Genomic DNA, 16,792 nt, shown 5'->3' on the forward strand with positions numbered 1-16,792 from the left:
CGTGCCCCACCGCGCCCTGCTGAAACCTAAATTTCTTGTTCAGTTTTGTTGTCCCAGCCTGTATTTAGTGATGGCAAAGAGACCTTGGGCACAAAATGGAGAGTGCACAGTGCCAGGGACAGGAGGCTGCACAGAGTTCCTTTGAACAGGAGAAACTTGGAAAGGGCCGTAGACATCCCCCCACTGCTGGGCCCTGAGGGCTCCTGTTGGTGGCGCCAGTTCTCTGCTCACCCCGTGGGGCTTCAGAGGCGTAGCCACAGTCTAGGTCCCCCTTCTCACTTCACAGGTTCTGATGTTTCTTGAACTTGATGCAGCAGAGGAGAGGCCACTCCAGCCTCCATTTCTCAGTCGCCTTTTTTACTTTTGGGAAGGCTGCCCATGGAGCCACGTGGACAGGCCTCATGTTCCCACACTGGCCGACTCTCCTCCAAACTCCGAAGGCCCAGGGCTTACCTGGGAGGGAAGGAGCCAAGTCCAGGCACCAGGAGACAGTGGCCTTCCTGCCGGGTCACTGGGACCTGCTCAGAGCTCTTGTGTTTCGGGCTTGCAGAGCTAGCTCCCCGGAGGAAGTTTTTCTGGCCAACTTGTGGCTCGATAAACTCCTCTGTCCCTCAAACAAACTTCTGTCTCTGCCAGCCAACAAATTTGGGTTCTGTGTTTTCAGTGGTGCCTTTCAATGATGATGAGGCCACTCTTCCGAAACAGGGAGGCCAGGCATGGGGAGCGCAGGCCTGTCATCCCAGTGGCTCTGGAGGCTGAGGCAGGAGGATCGCAAGGTGGAGGCCAGCCTCAGCAAAAGTGAGGCCCTGAACAACTCAGCGAGACCCTGTCTCTAAATAAAACACAAAGTAGGGCTGGGGATGGGGCTCCATGGTGGAGGGCCTCTGAGTTCAATCCCTGGCACACATCCCCCCAAAAAAAAAAATCCAGAAACGAGATGAAGGACTTGGGGGGTCTGGTGGGGCGAGTCCCGTGCTCCTTCCCTCTCTTCCCCACAGAGGGAGGTCCAGCAGCATCTTGGAACTGGGAGGACACTGGAAAGCAGTGGGGCTTTACCTCACGTCACATTTGGTGTCACACCTGGGGCTGGAATCCACAGCTGAGTTCCAGCCCTTGGGACAGCCCGAGACCCTTCTGTACCAGGAGGCCTAGCCTGGGAACTCGAGGTGGACACCTGGAACCAAACAGATGGTGCTCAAGATGTGACCAAGGGCCAGGGTCCCCCCCCCTGCCTGCCTACCAGCTGGGCACGGTCTCCCCAGTTATCTGCAACGGGCTTCCGGGTTGGAGGAGGGGGCACCTCCAGGAAAGGCGGTGGCTTCTTGTACAGCTCAAAGTCCAGGTGGCGCCGGTCCCAGCTCCACCGGCCCCGATCCAACATGGGGTACAGCAGGCGATCGAGCACCTGGTGTTCCTGCCACTCCTGAGTTGGGGAGACAAGGAGGTTCAGAGGAAGGAGGCCCTCTGGAGATGATGGTGGAGGCCCACCTATAGCCCTGCTCCTCTCACAAACCTCATGGAACTCTCCGATGGCTGGCAGTGGGAAATCCTGATGGAGGATGTCACCATGGAGACCTGTCACTTGGAACCCAGTGACCGTGAGCCAGGCCTGGCGGGATTTCTCCCGGGCTTTCTTCTTCTCTTCCTGTGAGTCCTGAGGCTCCACAATGGCGGACAGGTAGTTCTGTGAGTACGTGAACCTCCTCCCTGGCTCCTAGGAAAGAGAAGCAGGCAGGCTAGGGAGAAGAGTCGCGCCATCTTGGATGTGGCAGAGGCGGGAGGGCTGGAGAGAGGACTTGGGTGCCATCTTGGGTGTGGCAGAGGCAGGCGAGCTGGAGAGAGGACTTGGGTGCCATCTTGGGTGTGGCAGAGGCAGGCGGGCTGGAGAGAGGACTCGGGTGCCATCTTGGATGTGGCTGAGTGGCCATTAGGAGTCCCAGTGGGCACTGGAAACAGCTAAGGGTATGACAGCCCCTGACCCTGTAGAGGCCATATTTACTGTCCCCTTTAACAAGTGAAACTGCTGCCTACACGTAATGGGTGCTGAGACCTGAACCAACGCATTTCCTTCTAGGTGCCAACCGCCTTCCATAAGTGGTCACACCAAAGCCCTCACCAGAGCCAAGGACCCTACAGTGGTTCTCAGCCACGGATCGGAGCATGCGCTGAGCATTCACATCTAGTGTGACACCAAATTCTCCCAGCACCTGACCCCATTTCTTGTTCCACTAACTGGCTTTTGTCTGCACACCTAAGTCGCCCGCTGACCTGTGGTCAGAAAGGAAAGGGTCAGGGGATTAGCCAACCGCCATTGTCTCACTGGGGACTGTCACACACCTTGGCCATCTCTTGGCACAGTTCCTTCTTGGCAAGCACAGCGGAGTTGAAGGTCATGACACTGTAGTTGTGGACACCCTTGTCCAGGGGAGTTGAGATTCGCATCATCTTGGCCTTGGGGACAGGAGGCCTCTTGGTGGCCTGGAAGGCCTTCATGATGTTTTTCTGAAGGAGAAGAAGTTGCCCAGAGTCAGGAGCCACCACAGGTGTCCCTCACCCCTGGCTGGCACCTGGTGGGCAGGGAGATCAGTTGGTTCCTGAGTGTGCTGTGTCCCCATCTCAGAACCACGACACGGGGACACCTGGTTCAACCTGCCACTGTCCAAACTGGAATTCCCAGGACCAGAACCTGGCCCAAGGTCACCAGGTGGGACGCACATGCTCAGTGAGAGGCTTTCAGGGTGTGGGTGGGGGACATTGTGACTTAACCAGGGCTGGCCTCCTCGACAGCGGTCACCTCGGAGGGTCAAGTGCACGGCGAGCGTGTCCTGCGTTCTCAGCAGGCCCCAGAGGACACGGGACTCAGTGCCTCAGCAGAGGACGCTGAGAAAACTAAGGTGGCCCGGGGACTCCTTGTGTAAATGAAAAGAGCAGCGACACAGGTCACCTGGGCCCAGGAGGGAAACCAGAAGGTTCCACGGAGGGCTGGGATACGAGGAAGAATGCAGAGGACCAGGACTAACTCTGTGATAGACACACACCAGAGAAGAACCTGTCCAAGGAGGCCCTGTGGCAAGGGTCACTGGATGAGGGACAGAGCTCACCAAAATTTAAAAGAGAAAAGGTACTAGCACTTTGAAACAGAAGGAACTTTAAGGAAAAAATACTGGTGTATACAAGTACTTACAGCCAGGCGTGGTGGTGCATACCCATAATCCCAGTGGCTCGGGAGGCTGAGGCAGGAGGATCATGAGTTGGAGGCCAGCCTCATCCACTTAGCAAGGCCCTAAACAACTCAGTGATTCTCTGTCTCTAAATAAATACAAAAATAGGGCTGTGGGTCAAGGGCCAAGTGCCCCTGAGTTCAATCCCTGGTACCCCAAAATAAAAATAAAAGTACTCAACAGAGATGGATGAATTAAGCCGTGGACGGAATGCAACTGCAGAATGAGGTCATGGACTGAAAAATCAGTTTAGGATCCCAGAAAGCCCTGGACTTAAAAAATAAATAAGACAATCTAGTGTAGAAGATAAAGATGGAAGTAGTGACGTCCACTCAAAAATCAGAGTAGCTAGGCATAGTGGCCCTGGATTGTAATCCCAGCCATTTGGGAGGCTGAGGCAGGGGGATTGCAAGTTCAAGGCCAGCCTCAGCAACTTACTGAGACCCTGTCTTAGAAAATAAAAAGGACTGGGAATGTAGCTCCATGGTAGAGCACCCCTGGGTTCAGTCCCCGTGAACAAGTAAAACTATTGTATAGTCATGGAATTCAGAAGAGTGGTTAACCACTAAGGTGCATGATGCTTTGGGGAGTCATGGAACATTCTAGAATTCTGATTTGAATCATGTTTCCACAGATAGAAAAAATGAGCAACTATACACTTTGGATTTGTGCATTTTACTGTATTGGTACTTCTAAAAAGCATTACCGAGAATTGAAAAAGGCCTTTTAGAGTTTTAAAATGATCAAATTGGCAAGATAGAAGGATCCTAAATTTAACTCCTGGATGCACATTTTTTTCCAAGTACATTGAAATATTTGCTAAAGTGGGCCGACTAAGCCAGGAAGCAAATCTCAACAAAGGACCAAGAATACAAAAAATACTCACTGATGCCAACAAAATTGAGGTAGAACTCAATCATCAAAAGAAATGATAATTAAAAATTCCTTAAGGGACTGGGGTTGTGGCTCAGTGGCAGAGCGCTTGCCTAGCATATGTGACGCACTGGGTTTGATTCTCAGCACCACATACAAATGAATAAAATAAAGCTCCATCAACAACTAAAATATATATATTTTTTAAAAGTTCCTTAAGCATTTGGAAAGTCTACAATATTCATAGATGATCCAGAGATCAAAGTGGAAATTAAGGAAATAAACTTGTGGGACTCACTATTCAGAAGTTGATAGTCAAAATGTATCTGTTCAGTTGAATTCCCAAAAAAGCAATGAGGTAAACATGCATTTGAAGAAGTCAGAAAAAGAAAAGCACGTTAGCTGGGTTCGGTGGCACACGCCTGTCATCTCAGAGGCTTAGGAGGCTGAGGCAGGAGGCTCACAAGTTGGAGGCCAGCCTCAGCAAGTTAGTGAAAAGGGCTGGGGATGTGGCTCAGTAGTTTAAATTTAAATCAATCGCCAGTTCCGATAAATAAATAAAATCAGGAATCAAGAAAATAGAAGATGTATAATATGGAAATCAAAAATCAAGTTGTTGGTGCTTTGAAGGGAATGATAATATCATAAATGTGATTTCAGTGCAGACCCCAAACAGCCATCCATAGACTCGCACTTGGCCTGACGGGACTGAGGTACAGAAGATCGGGGTGAAGGATGACTAGTTGATCAGGAGTGATCTGAATGGAAGAGATGGGACTATTTCTAACCTCATGCAAAAATCAATAAATCCCAGATGGATGGAGAGTTGAAATATGGAGCTGGGGCTCAGTGGTAGAGCGCTCACCTGGCATGTGTGAGGCCCTGGGTTCAATTCTCAGCACCACATAAAAATAAAGATATTGTGTCCATCTAAAAAACTAAAAACTAAAAGACCCCATATTAAGAGAGTGGAAAGACGAATCAGAAATCAGGAGATACTTGCCACTTATTGGGTTGGCAATGGAAATGTCAAAGCCACCAAAAAATCAAGGAAATATTTTGAGACAAAGACATGTTAAGGTAGTTGCAATCATATCATTTAAGTAGCAGAATGTCACAGAGTACCATAGTACACAGACTCCGGAGGCTGAGGGAGGAGGATCGCAAGTTAGAGGCCAGCCTCAGCAACTTAAAGCTGTCTCAAAACAAGATATTAAAAACAAGGGAGCTGGGATGTAGCTCAATGCTAAAGTGCCCTTGGGCTCAATCCCCAGTAATCCAAAAAAATAAAAAGCAAAAGATAAACAATTCAAATGCCCAAGTATTGATATTTGATTTCTTAAGCTAGGTAATTGGCTTTTTTTTTTTTTGGGGGGGGGGGTGCAATGCTAGGAAGGGAGGCCCTCATGTACACTAGGCAGGCAGTTCACCACCAAGCTACCTCCCAGCCTCAGTGTCTTCTGTTGGTTTTTTGTGGTGCTGGGGATTGAACTTGGGGCCTGGGCATGCCAGGCAAGCACTCTACCAACTGAGCCTCATCCCCAGCCCCTATTATTTTTTAATAGTGTACAAAAATACACTCATTTGCTGAAATTTTACATCATTCATGAAGGTGATAATTTCTGGAAAATGATTGGTACAACTTAGAGCTATAAATTGCCAACTACCATAATGGTCACAGAGGAAGATCAGGTTGGTAAACCGGAAGACGGAGCAGAACTGGATGGGAGAGACCAGCAAGTAAGAAGGGGGTAAAGATGGAGACAGGAAGAAAAAACACTTTGAAAGAATTTGGGGGGGTAAATCCAGGGGAGCTTAACCCCTGAGCCGCATCCCCAGCCCTTTTTTGTATTTTATTTAGAGACAGGGTCTCACTGAGTTGCTTAGCACCTTGCTCAGTTGCTGAGGCTGGCCTCCACTTTGCGATCCTCCTGCCTCAGCCTCCTGAGCTGCTGGGATGACAGGCGTGCGCCACCGTGCCTGGCTTTAAAGGATTTTTTTTTAAGCCCCACCTAGAGGTGGAGAGCTCTAAAAGAAATGGTTTATTTAGCTGAAAGGAGAAACGAATCAGGAAGGTATCAGACTTCTCTGCAGCCCTTGATTCTAGAAAGCGGTGGAGTTTGGGGTGGAGAGAGGAGAGGGGATATGGACCCATAAACAGTCCACTGTGGTCCAAGTGACAGAAGAAAAGGCAGACCTTATACCTGCAAGAAATGGGAGCCATTCCTACCCTTCTGAAAGGAAAATCACAAACTAAAGCAAAGGATAAAATAGATAAAAAGATAAAATGGACTCCAAAAATCTGGAGCAATAAAGACGTGAATAAAATTCATAGTTGAGCAGGAGGAAAGGAGGACTCATAGGGTGAATGGAATAAGGAGCTCAGAAAATCCATCCTCCTGAGAGCTCAGTCCTTGCACCAAGGATGTGGCTCAATGGCGGATCACTTACCCAGGAAACCCTGGGCTTGATCCCAGCCCTGAAAGAATAAGAAAGAAAACAATGAAAAAACTGTCAAAAGCAACCACTGGAAACCGAACAAAGACGTACAACAAACTGAGATGTGTTCATTCATAAAGATATACTTAAAAAACAACCAAAAAGGCCAGGTGCATTGCACACAACTGAAATTTCAGTGACTCGGGAGGCTGAGGCAGGAGGATCACAAGGTGGAGGCCAGCCTCAATAACTTAGCGAGGCCCTAAGCAACTCAGCAAGACTCTTGTCTCTAAATAAAATATTAACAATAACAAAAACAGGGGCTGGGGATGGGGCTCAGGGGTTAAGATCCTCTGGGTACACTCTCCAGTATCTCCCCCCAAAAAAAAAATTCCAATTGAAAAATGGGCAAAGGATCTGAATGGATACTTTTTTAAAAGAAGAAATGCAACTGGGCATGCGCCTGTCATCCTAGCAACTCAGGAGGCTCTGGCAGGAGGACTGCAAGTTCAGATCAGCCTGCGAAGCTCAGTGAGACCCTGTCTCAAAATTCTTTTAAAAAATTAAAGGTTGAAGATGTAGTTCAGTGATAAAATCACCCCTAGGTTCAATCCCAGTACTAAATAATAATAATAATAGTAATAGTAATAATAATAATAAAAAAAATAAGAAAGAAGAGAAGGAGGTGAAATGGTCAAGAAATATATTAAAACATAGTCAATATCATTAGCCATCAGGGAAATGCAGATCAAAACCACAATGAGACAATCATTTCACCCCAATTCGAATGGCTGTTATTTTAAAAAAAATAACAAATGTTCAGATGTGGAGAGAAAGGAACTTGTTCACTGCTATTAGGCGTGTAAATCAATAATACAACCATAATTATTAATCTGGTTCCTCAGAAAACTAAAAATAGATCTACCATGTGATCCAGCTACCCCACTTCTGGGTATGTCTCCAAAAGAAATGAAATCAGCTCACCAAAGAGGTACCCCCACACCCCATGTCTGTTACGGACCTATTCACAATTACTAAGATAAAGAATCAACCTAGGAACCCTATGACAGATGCATGGATAAAGAAAAGGGTGTGTGTGTGTGTGTGTGTGCGCACATGTATTTATATTTTATTTAGAGATAGGGTCTCACTGAGTTGCTTAGGGCCTCACTAAGTTGCTGAGGCTGGCCTCCCACTTGAGATCCTCCGCCTCAGCCTCTTGAGTCACTGGGATGAGAGGTGTGTACACACATACACACATTTTCTTTATCAATTCATTTGTCAGTGGGTACTTAGGCTGATACACACACACACACACACACATAATGGAATATTACTCAGCCATCAAGAATGAAATCCTGTGATTTGGCAATCAAATGGATGAACCTGGAAGACATCGTGTCAAGTGAAATAAGTGCTAAACATGGACAGACAGGTATAGGGCATGTTCTCCACCATATGTAGAAGTTTAAAAAACAAAATTGACCTGAACGTAAAATAGTGATTGCTGAAGGGGATGATCAGTGCGTGCCGTATGCACATGATGAAATGTCATCACACTGGATCCCATTCTTAGGTACCCCAGTTACATGCCAATCAAAATAAAAGAATCTTGTGGGGGGAGCCGGACAGAACCTCAGGCAAGGACACTGGGGATCATTCCAAAGCCCAGGTGTGGCCACACACGAGTTGTTAGAAGGAGATCAAGACTGATCCCTCCCTCCTCTGTGGCTTCCCATCTGGCCATCTGATCCCTCCCTTGTGAAGGTATTACCCCTGTGATGCCATCTGCCCTGTGGTGATGCGGCTAAGGAGGCCCTTGGCAGAGGCCAAACTAGTGGGGCCATCAGATTGGACTTTCCTCCTCCAAAATTAATCTAACTGAACCTATTTTCTTTATATGTTTCCCAGCCTCCGGTGATTTGTTATAGCAACAGAAAACCGATTAATACAGATGACCCAATTTCAAAAGGTTACAGGATACAAGATGAATAATAAAAATTCATTATATTTCTATATTCTAGTGACAACACAGAAATTTTTAAAACTCAATATATTAACAGTATTATTTTCTCAAAAAGAGATCTGATACTTATATGCCACAGAAATGGCTGAGGGAGAGAAGACCTAAATCACAACAGAGATATTCCATATTATCAATGGCAGTCCTCAAACCTCTAGGATAGCCATGCTTCCCAAATGGATCTGGAGTCCACATAGTGCCTAGGAAATCCAAGCAGTTGAGAGAGAAGAAAATTGGGTTGGGGATATGGCTCGGTGGTTGAAAACCCAACCTAGTTTCAAAACAGTGGCTCGGGAGGCTGAGGCAGGAGGATCGCAAGGTGGAGGCCAGCCTCAGCCACTTAGCAAAACCCTGAGCAACTCAGGGAGACCCTGTCTCTAAATAAAATATAAAAAGGGCTGGGGACAGGGCTCAGGGGTGAAGCACCCCTGGGTTCCATCCCCGGAACCAAAAGAAAAATCTCTCCAGCAGGTGGAGACAGCCCTGGTGGGCTGGGAGGCCGGATGTGGAGGGAGGAGGCAGGCCCACCTGGATCAGGTAGTGCTTCTCTCTCGTCGTCAGGAGCATGTTGTTCCGCCATTGCAGGTACTTCTCCTGGTGGGCAAGGATCTTGGAATTGAGGGTGGAGACCTGACTTTGGGATTCTTCAAGATTGGGGACAGGCTGAGGGGAGATGGTAGGTAGCTTCTGATCCATGAGGTCCTCTTGAGAGATGGGGAGCCCAAACTCTTGGCTCAAGTCTTTGATCATGGCGGACGAAGGTAGCAAGTCTCTGACGATCACCTCCCTGAGCTTGGTACTGTGGTAGCAGATGTTGTAGATTCTGGAACAAAGAACACCCCACTCAGCCTCATGGGCCTTGAGAGACGGGGACAGTCACCCCTATTTTATGGAGGACATAAAACCCAAGAGAGGCTGATTAGCTGGTGCCAGGTCATAAATGAAGTACTCAGGTCTAGTTTGATCTGTTTGGCCTCCTTCCTGGAGAATCCCTTCTTCCCTCTCCATATTTTATATTTTATTTAGAGACGGGGTCTCACTGAGTTGCTCAGGGCCTAAGTGGCTGAGGCTGGCCTCCACCTTGCGATCCTCCTGCCTCAGCCTCCTGAGCAGCTGGGATGACAGGTGTGTGCTGGCTTCCCTCCTCCTTTGACCCCCAAGAATTTACTGGCTACTCGTGCTCTGATATGAATGCTCTTCTTTGATTGTGATCTGTCCTGCTGTGGCTGTGGGGTGTCCCCAGAGTACCCCTGGGAGGTGACACAGGAAGGTCCAGAGGACAAGTGAGGGGTGTGAGGCCTGAACCCCGGCAGGGAATGGCTCCCTGGGGGTCCCCTGGTGGGCCCTGGAGGCAGGTGGGGTGTGGAGGAGGAGGTGACCCTGGAGCTGTGGCTTGGGGTCTCTATTTGTCCCTGGAGAGTGGAGTCCCTGGTCCCCATGGGAGCTGCTCCCTCCCCACACTCTTCCTCCATGATGTCCTGCCTCCCCTAGGCCCAGGGGTGGAGCCGCCATCTGTGGACTGGGACCTGGGACACCCTGAGCCCCACATCCACTGTCCCTCTCTGCAGTTGTGCTAGAGGGTCCCTGAGTCACAGCACAGAAAAAGCTGACTGAGCCACAGTCTCATCCATGACCCTCAACAGCGCATGGAGAGCATCCCTAGCAAGATGGCCAGTGGTACACCTCAGAATCCTCCTCCACCGGGAAAGGTGATATGCCCGTAGCCTGATTTCTGAGCAAATCTCAGAAGACTGGGCCGCCAGTCATCCTGCCTTCCCAACCCCCAAAACTCCCCCCTTTGCCAGGCTCAGTGGCTAATATCTGTAATCCTAGCAATTAGGGAGGCTGAGTCAGGAGGATCGCAAGTTGGAGGCCAGCCTCGATAATTGAGTAAGGCCCTCAGCAACTTAGCAAGATGCTATCTCTAAATAAAATACAAAAAGGGGCTGGGGCAGGGGCTGGGGCTGGGGCTCAGGGGCTGGGGCTGAGGCTGGGGCAGAGGCTGAGGCTCAGGGGCAGAGGCTGAGGCTCAGGGGCAGAGGCTGAGGCTCAGGGGCTGGGGCTGAGGCTCATTGGCAGAGCAGGCCCCGACCTGGCCAGTGCCTGGAAGGCCTTATGCGGTATGGCGTCGCGCAGGTAGAGCCCCGGATGTCGCATGAGCAGCGACAGGGGCCTGAAGAGGTGCACGTGGTACAGGACCGTCTCCAGGTCCGCGTAGAGGCGGTGGCGGAACAGCAGCTGCGAGTTGTAGAGCACTTTGTATTTCCTGAGCTCCAACATGGGGATTCTGAAAGAGAGGGACACCGGCCAGGGGTCACTGGGCACACTGCAGGCTCAGGGTAGGGCCTCTGGTCCAACTCCCAGGACCAGAAAAGCAAGCAAATAAAAAGATTTTTCCATCCCGGTAGGCAGCGGTAGTATAGGTGTCACCAGTGAAGCAGTGTGGTTATGGAAGATGTCCCCACGGGCCACCGAGGACGGGATCGAGAAACTCTATTAATTGTTACAACTTGTGAGTCTGTAATTACTTCACAGTTTACAGTTTAGAAGTGTGGACTTAGGTTACACCTGTCATCCCAGTGGCTCTGGAGGCTGAGGCAGGAGGATCGCAAGGTGGAGGCCAGCCTCAGCCACTTAGCAAGGCCTTGAGCAACTCAGATTATTTATTTATGTTTTCATTCATTCACTTTGCAATTCTGAGGGTTGAACCTGGGCCTCCTGCGGGCTAGGCAGGGGCTTTCCCACTGACCTACGACCTCAGCCCTGTTTTATTTCATATGACATTTTATTTTGTCTTTGCTTGTCGAAGACCCATGACAGAAAGAACCCAGGGCCTCTTAACCCCTGAGCCCCGTCCCCAGCCCTTTTTATGTTTTATTTAGAGACAGGGTCTTGCTGAGTTGCTGAGGGCCTCGCTAAATTGCTGAGGCTGGCCTCCAACTTGCGATCCTCCTGCCTCAGCCTCCTGAGCCACTGGGATGACAGGCACACACCACCATGCCCAGCATGCTGAACCTCGTAACATTTACGCCTACCCTGTATCCCAGTTCAGGGCCTGTACGTGTGGTCATTGGTAGGAACTTGTTCTGTGAAGAACTTGTTGGAATCATTCTTCCACCCATTCTTCTGGGATGTTTCGATCATTCTTATTGATTCACAGAACTCTTTATATTTTCAGGCTACTACTATGTTCCACACATTGTAAATAACTTTTTTTCTCACTTTTCTTACTTTTTTTTTTTATTACTGGGGATTAAACCCAAGGATACTGTGGCCGGCTGTTGCCCTCACCTATAATCTCAGTGATTTGGGGAGGTAGATATTGGAAGCCAAGACAGGAGGATTGCAAATTGGAGGCCAACCTCAGCCACTTAGCGAGGCCCTGAGCAACTCAGCGAGACCCTGTCTCTAAATAAAATACAGAAAAGGGCTGGGGACGGGGCTCACTGGTGGAGCATCCCTAGGTTCAATCCCTGGTACCAAAAAAAAATAGCAATAATAATAAATAATTATCAAATCAGGATACAAGATACACACAAATCAATCATATTTCCATATTACCAGCAATAAACACCTGGCAACTGAAATTTAAAATATGATACCCTCATTGTAGGCTCAAGGGGGTAAAAGGGTCAACTTGTTTGAAAGACTGTGCTATCAGAAGAGAGAGCCAGGGTCCCCTGTTCCCACCGGGTCACCTAGGAAGCTGATCCCCGGACGAGGGTCATTTCACCCTGCTCAGCCAATCAGGCACTCAGAGGTCACTCCAGCCACGGTCCAAGCAGACCAGGCTCCTGCCCCTGGGGGCAGCAGGTCATGGTGTCAGAATCATGTATCTGGATTATTTATTTATTGGTCCTGGGGATTGAACCACAAAATAAAACCCTTCTTATTTGATTCTGAGACAGCATCTCGCTAAGTTGCTGAGGCTGGCCTCCAATCTGCGATCCTCCGCCCTCAGCCTCCCTGGGCCTTGCTGGGGCTCCTTCCTCATTCAGACGCCACCTACCGGCTCTGGTGGCTCTCCCACAGCTGCCGCAGGCCCCCGTCGGCCAAGCCTTCCAGAACAAAGAGGTGGAGGTTCCCATCCAGCAGGTGGAAGCCCGTCAGGACGTCCAGATGCTCCTGATGCTGGATGTTGACCCGCATCTTGAAGGCCGAGAGGATCTGCTGGACGGTCCCGGTGGGATAGGAGTCCAGCTCCAGGGCCTTGGCGTTGATCAGGGTGATGTCCTTCAGCAGACTGTGAAGCAGGAACAGGTCTTGGGCACTGAACACGAACACGATGCGGCCAAAGTGGCTGCCCAGGAAGTCCACGCCCTGGGCTTTGGCCCAGGTGGTCAGAGGCACCGCCACGTCCACTCGCAGTTTGAGCAATGAGTTGGCCTCCAAGTAGTTTCCAGCGGGCATCGGGTTGTGCTGGAGGACCTCGGTGGCCGGGATCTGGAACCTCGAGACCCTCCTGCATCGGCTGCCCTGGAGGCCGAGGGTGGCCTTGGGCTCACAGCGCTGGATGGGGACCACCAGGTTCAGGTACTTGTGGCCAAGGAGGAGGTCCGCGAAACTGACCCGGGCGACTCCGTGAGGGTCCCAGGTCTTGTTCTGAGACTCAAAGGGGTTGTCCTCCGTCTCCTTGGAGGAGATGAAGGACTGGATGTTCCCGTGGGAATCCAGGGGGTCCTCCCCAAACAGGGTGGGCCTGCAGGAGGACTCGTCCGACTTACGGTCCCGATCGTGGACTTCCACCACCATGGGGGGACCCTCCAGGTACTCCCGCAGGTCGCTGGGGTGGATGGCTCCCAGGCAGATGACATTGATGTCCTCGAAGTAAACGTGGGTCCCGTGGGGCCGCTCCTCGGTCCTGTGCACTGGGGTCTTGTGGAAGCGGTACCTGCAGTAGACGGGGGTGCACAGCCTCTGCAAAAGAACAGGCCCACGGCCACTCACCATGACTGTCCCTCTGCCACCAAGAACAGAGCGCCCACCTGGGACCTCATACCCCAGGGCCATGCCTGCAGCCTGGGGGCCTCAGTTTGCCCTGCTACAAAGTGTCCATGGGTAACCAACCCACTCTGCAAGGTCACTCCAGGACTCTGAGGCCCAGTGTCCACAAAAGTGCCACCAGGTAAGAAGGTAGAACATAGAAAAAATTCAGGAAATAATGACTGGGGCTGGGCTGGGGCTCAGTGGCAGAGCGCTTGCCTGGCACGTGGGAGGCCCTGGGTTCCATCCTCAGCACCACAGAGAAATAAATAAATAAAATAAAGGCATCTGTCCATCTACAGCTACAAAAAAAAAAAATTTAAAAAAAATAGTGTCTGAAAATCTCCTGAATTTGTCAAAGAACATTAACTTGTAGGTTCTAGAATCTCAGTAAATTCCAATCAGATGAACTCAGAAATGCAGGCCCAGACACATCCTTATGGAACAGATTAAAAGCAGAGATAACACATATTAAAAACAGCCAGATCATCATTTCCCATGTGCATATAAGGATCACAGGACCTCACTCTACACAATGTCCAACCAGGTGAATGACAAGTCATACTCCATTTGTCAGAATTTTTGCATTCTGCTGTCATGTGTAACTAATTAGAACAAATAGAAAAAATACAGCTCTCCCACTCCTTGGTTTATAACCAGAGGACTTAAAATCAGCATCCTATAGTGACACAGCCACTACAGCAGCTCAATTCACAATAGCTAGACTATGGAACCAACCTAGGTGTCCCTCAGTAGATGAATGGATAAAGAAAATGTGGTATGTATACTCAATGGAATATTACACTGCTTGGAAGAAGAATAGAATTATGGCATTTGCAGTAAATGATTGGAGTTGGAGACTATCATGCTAAGCGAAATAAGCCAATCCCACAAAACCAAAGGCCGAATGTTTTCTCTAGTATGTGGATGCTAATCCACAAGGATTGGGGGCCCCTGAAGAAGAACAGTGTTACCTTAGATTCGGTAGAGGGAAGTGATGGGAGGGGAGGGGATGTGGAGATAGGAAAGATAGTGGAATGAAACAGACCTTATTACTGTATGTATCCATGTGACAATGTACAATATGATTCTGCAACATGCACACTCAGAAAATGAGAAATTATATCCCACCTACGTATGATCTATCAAAGTGCATATATGCATTCGCCTGCCATGTACAACTAATTTAAACAAATCAAAAATAAATTAAAAAGTGGCCAGAGAAAAACAACGCATTACATCCATAAAAATAGTCCAGGACGTTCAGCATCTAAATAACAGGAGCTCCAAAAAGACGTGGGGAAAAAAAAAGAAATAATCAGTGAGATAATACAAGACAACTGCCCAGCACTGAAAGGGCTCCTGAGTCTCCTGGCTGAATGTTTCTGGAGGCAAGAAGCACCCCCAAGAAAAGTCTGCTTTCTCCAGCCAAAGGACCAAGAAAGGGGTGGCCTAGCAGGACAGAAAACTGTCAGGAAAATGATCACCCTACCCCAGACAAACACCTCGGAGAAAACGCAGCCCACCAATGTCTGCAAAGGCCTAGGGGGACATCCACCCGGACGTCCACCTCCCCGAACTCTAACGGGGTGCCCTGGCCACTCCCCTGGCTGGGAGCCAGGACTTGGATCAGCATCCATGGGCACTGTAGCTCCCTGTGATTACCGTGATGTCACTGAAGGCCAGGCAGGGAGCAGGCCTCTGTAATCACCCTCTGTCCAAATAAGGTCATATTCTTTTTTATTTTTAATATTTTATTTTATTTTTTTTAGTTTTCGGCAGACACAACATCTTTGTATGTGGTGCTGAGGATCGAACCCGGGCCGCTCGCATGCCAGGCAGGCGCGCTACCGCTTGAGCCACATCCCCAGCCCCATAAGGTCATATTCTGACGTGCACAAAACGAAGATCCTACAAGCTTTAAGGGAAATAAAAAATGGGACATAAACCAAGGTCCAACACAGAACATTAAAAAAAATGATGGAATGATTGCCTTCAAAACTCTGAAGGAAAACTAGAATTCTATACCCAAACTATCTACCAAATAGAAGGATAGAATAACCCGCGGTGGGTCGGTGGGTATTCCATTGATCTTTTCTCAAGAGGTTACTGAAGGATGTGCTCCAGCAAAACCAAAGGATAAACAAATGAAGAGGAAGATGTGGAGTCCGAAAGACAAGAAAATCCAAACAGCAGAGGGAAGAGGGTAAGTATGCAGCGAGGTGCTGCTGCTGTAACAGGAAAATCCATGGGTTCCTCTTTTTTTAATCCCAGTTATTTTTTTTATTTGTTCTAATTAGTTACACGTGACAGTAGAATGCGTTTGGACGCATCCTACATAAATGGAGCCTAACTTCTCATTCTTCTGGTTGTGCATGAGGTAGGACCACACCCGTCATGTATCATATACACACAGAGGGTGATAGCATCCACCTTCCTTCCCACCCCCTGACCCTGTCCCCTCCCTTCACTCCCCTCTGTCTAATCCAGTGTACCCCTATTCTTCCCTCTACCCCCCCATTATGAATCAGCATCCTCATATCAGAGAGAACGTCCTTTGGATCTTTGGGATTGACTGATCTCACTTAGCGTAACAGCCTCCAGCTCCACCCCCCATGGGTTCCTGAAGAGAGGCTGGAGACCTCCATCTGTACAGCAACTGTGACGTAGTGAGAGGCCTCAGATTTGGAGGCTCCTAGTTAGGGGCCAATCTGGGCATTGAACTCAGGGGCACTCGACCGACCTCTGAGCCCTGTCCCCAGCCCCTTTTCATATTTTTATTTAGAGACAGGGTCTTGCTGAGTTGCTTAGGGCCTCAATTTGGCGGAGGCTGGCCTCCACCTTGCGATCCTCCTGCCTCGGCCTCCTGAGCTGCTGGGATGACAGGTGTGGCCCATTCTTACCTGTAGTTCCTGAATAGGCACAGGTTGTGACGGCAGGCAGGAAACAGAGTCGATCCTTATGATCAGGGGGTTTAATTCCAGCTTCTGCTCCTCGGTCATGATAGGCACTTCGGTTTTGAAAGTCAAAAGGCAATCCAAAATGTTGGCCGACTTGTCACTGCCCCGGCTCTTGACAGTTTGCTGTCCTGGGGTGAAATACACACAGTGGTTTAGACCACCCCAGACAGGCACAGAGGGATCAAGCAACCAGAGAAGGGCTAATGACAAAATCATACCAAAAAATAAAATTTATTTTAAAAAAAGAAGAATCAGGAATCGCCCACAAGCAGCAGGTTATATGTCAGTTCCTC

At 49.2% G+C, this 16,792-nt stretch overlaps 1 protein-coding gene across 1 annotated transcript in view; it reads right to left on the reverse strand.

The window, feature by feature from the left end:
* Positions 1-399: 399 nt before the first annotated feature.
* Positions 400-16,792, reverse strand: part of Cfap92 (cilia and flagella associated protein 92 (putative)) — a 39,657-nt gene continuing 23,264 nt past the window's right edge. Inside the window, exons 8-15 of the mRNA XM_071605969.1 lie at positions 16,443-16,627; positions 12,566-13,473; positions 10,649-10,843; positions 9,085-9,379; positions 2,338-2,502; positions 1,514-1,714; positions 1,241-1,423; positions 400-453 (exon numbers count right to left, since the gene is read on the reverse strand). Coding sequence (XP_071462070.1) covers positions 400-453; positions 1,241-1,423; positions 1,514-1,714; positions 2,338-2,502; positions 9,085-9,379; positions 10,649-10,843; positions 12,566-13,473; positions 16,443-16,627 — 2,186 coding nt within the window. The remainder of the gene's footprint in view (positions 454-1,240; positions 1,424-1,513; positions 1,715-2,337; positions 2,503-9,084; positions 9,380-10,648; positions 10,844-12,565; positions 13,474-16,442; positions 16,628-16,792) is intronic.

Source organism: Marmota flaviventris, chromosome 20 (genome assembly GCF_047511675.1).
Source record: "Marmota flaviventris isolate mMarFla1 chromosome 20, mMarFla1.hap1, whole genome shotgun sequence".
Taxonomy (NCBI): domain Eukaryota; kingdom Metazoa; phylum Chordata; class Mammalia; order Rodentia; family Sciuridae; genus Marmota; species Marmota flaviventris.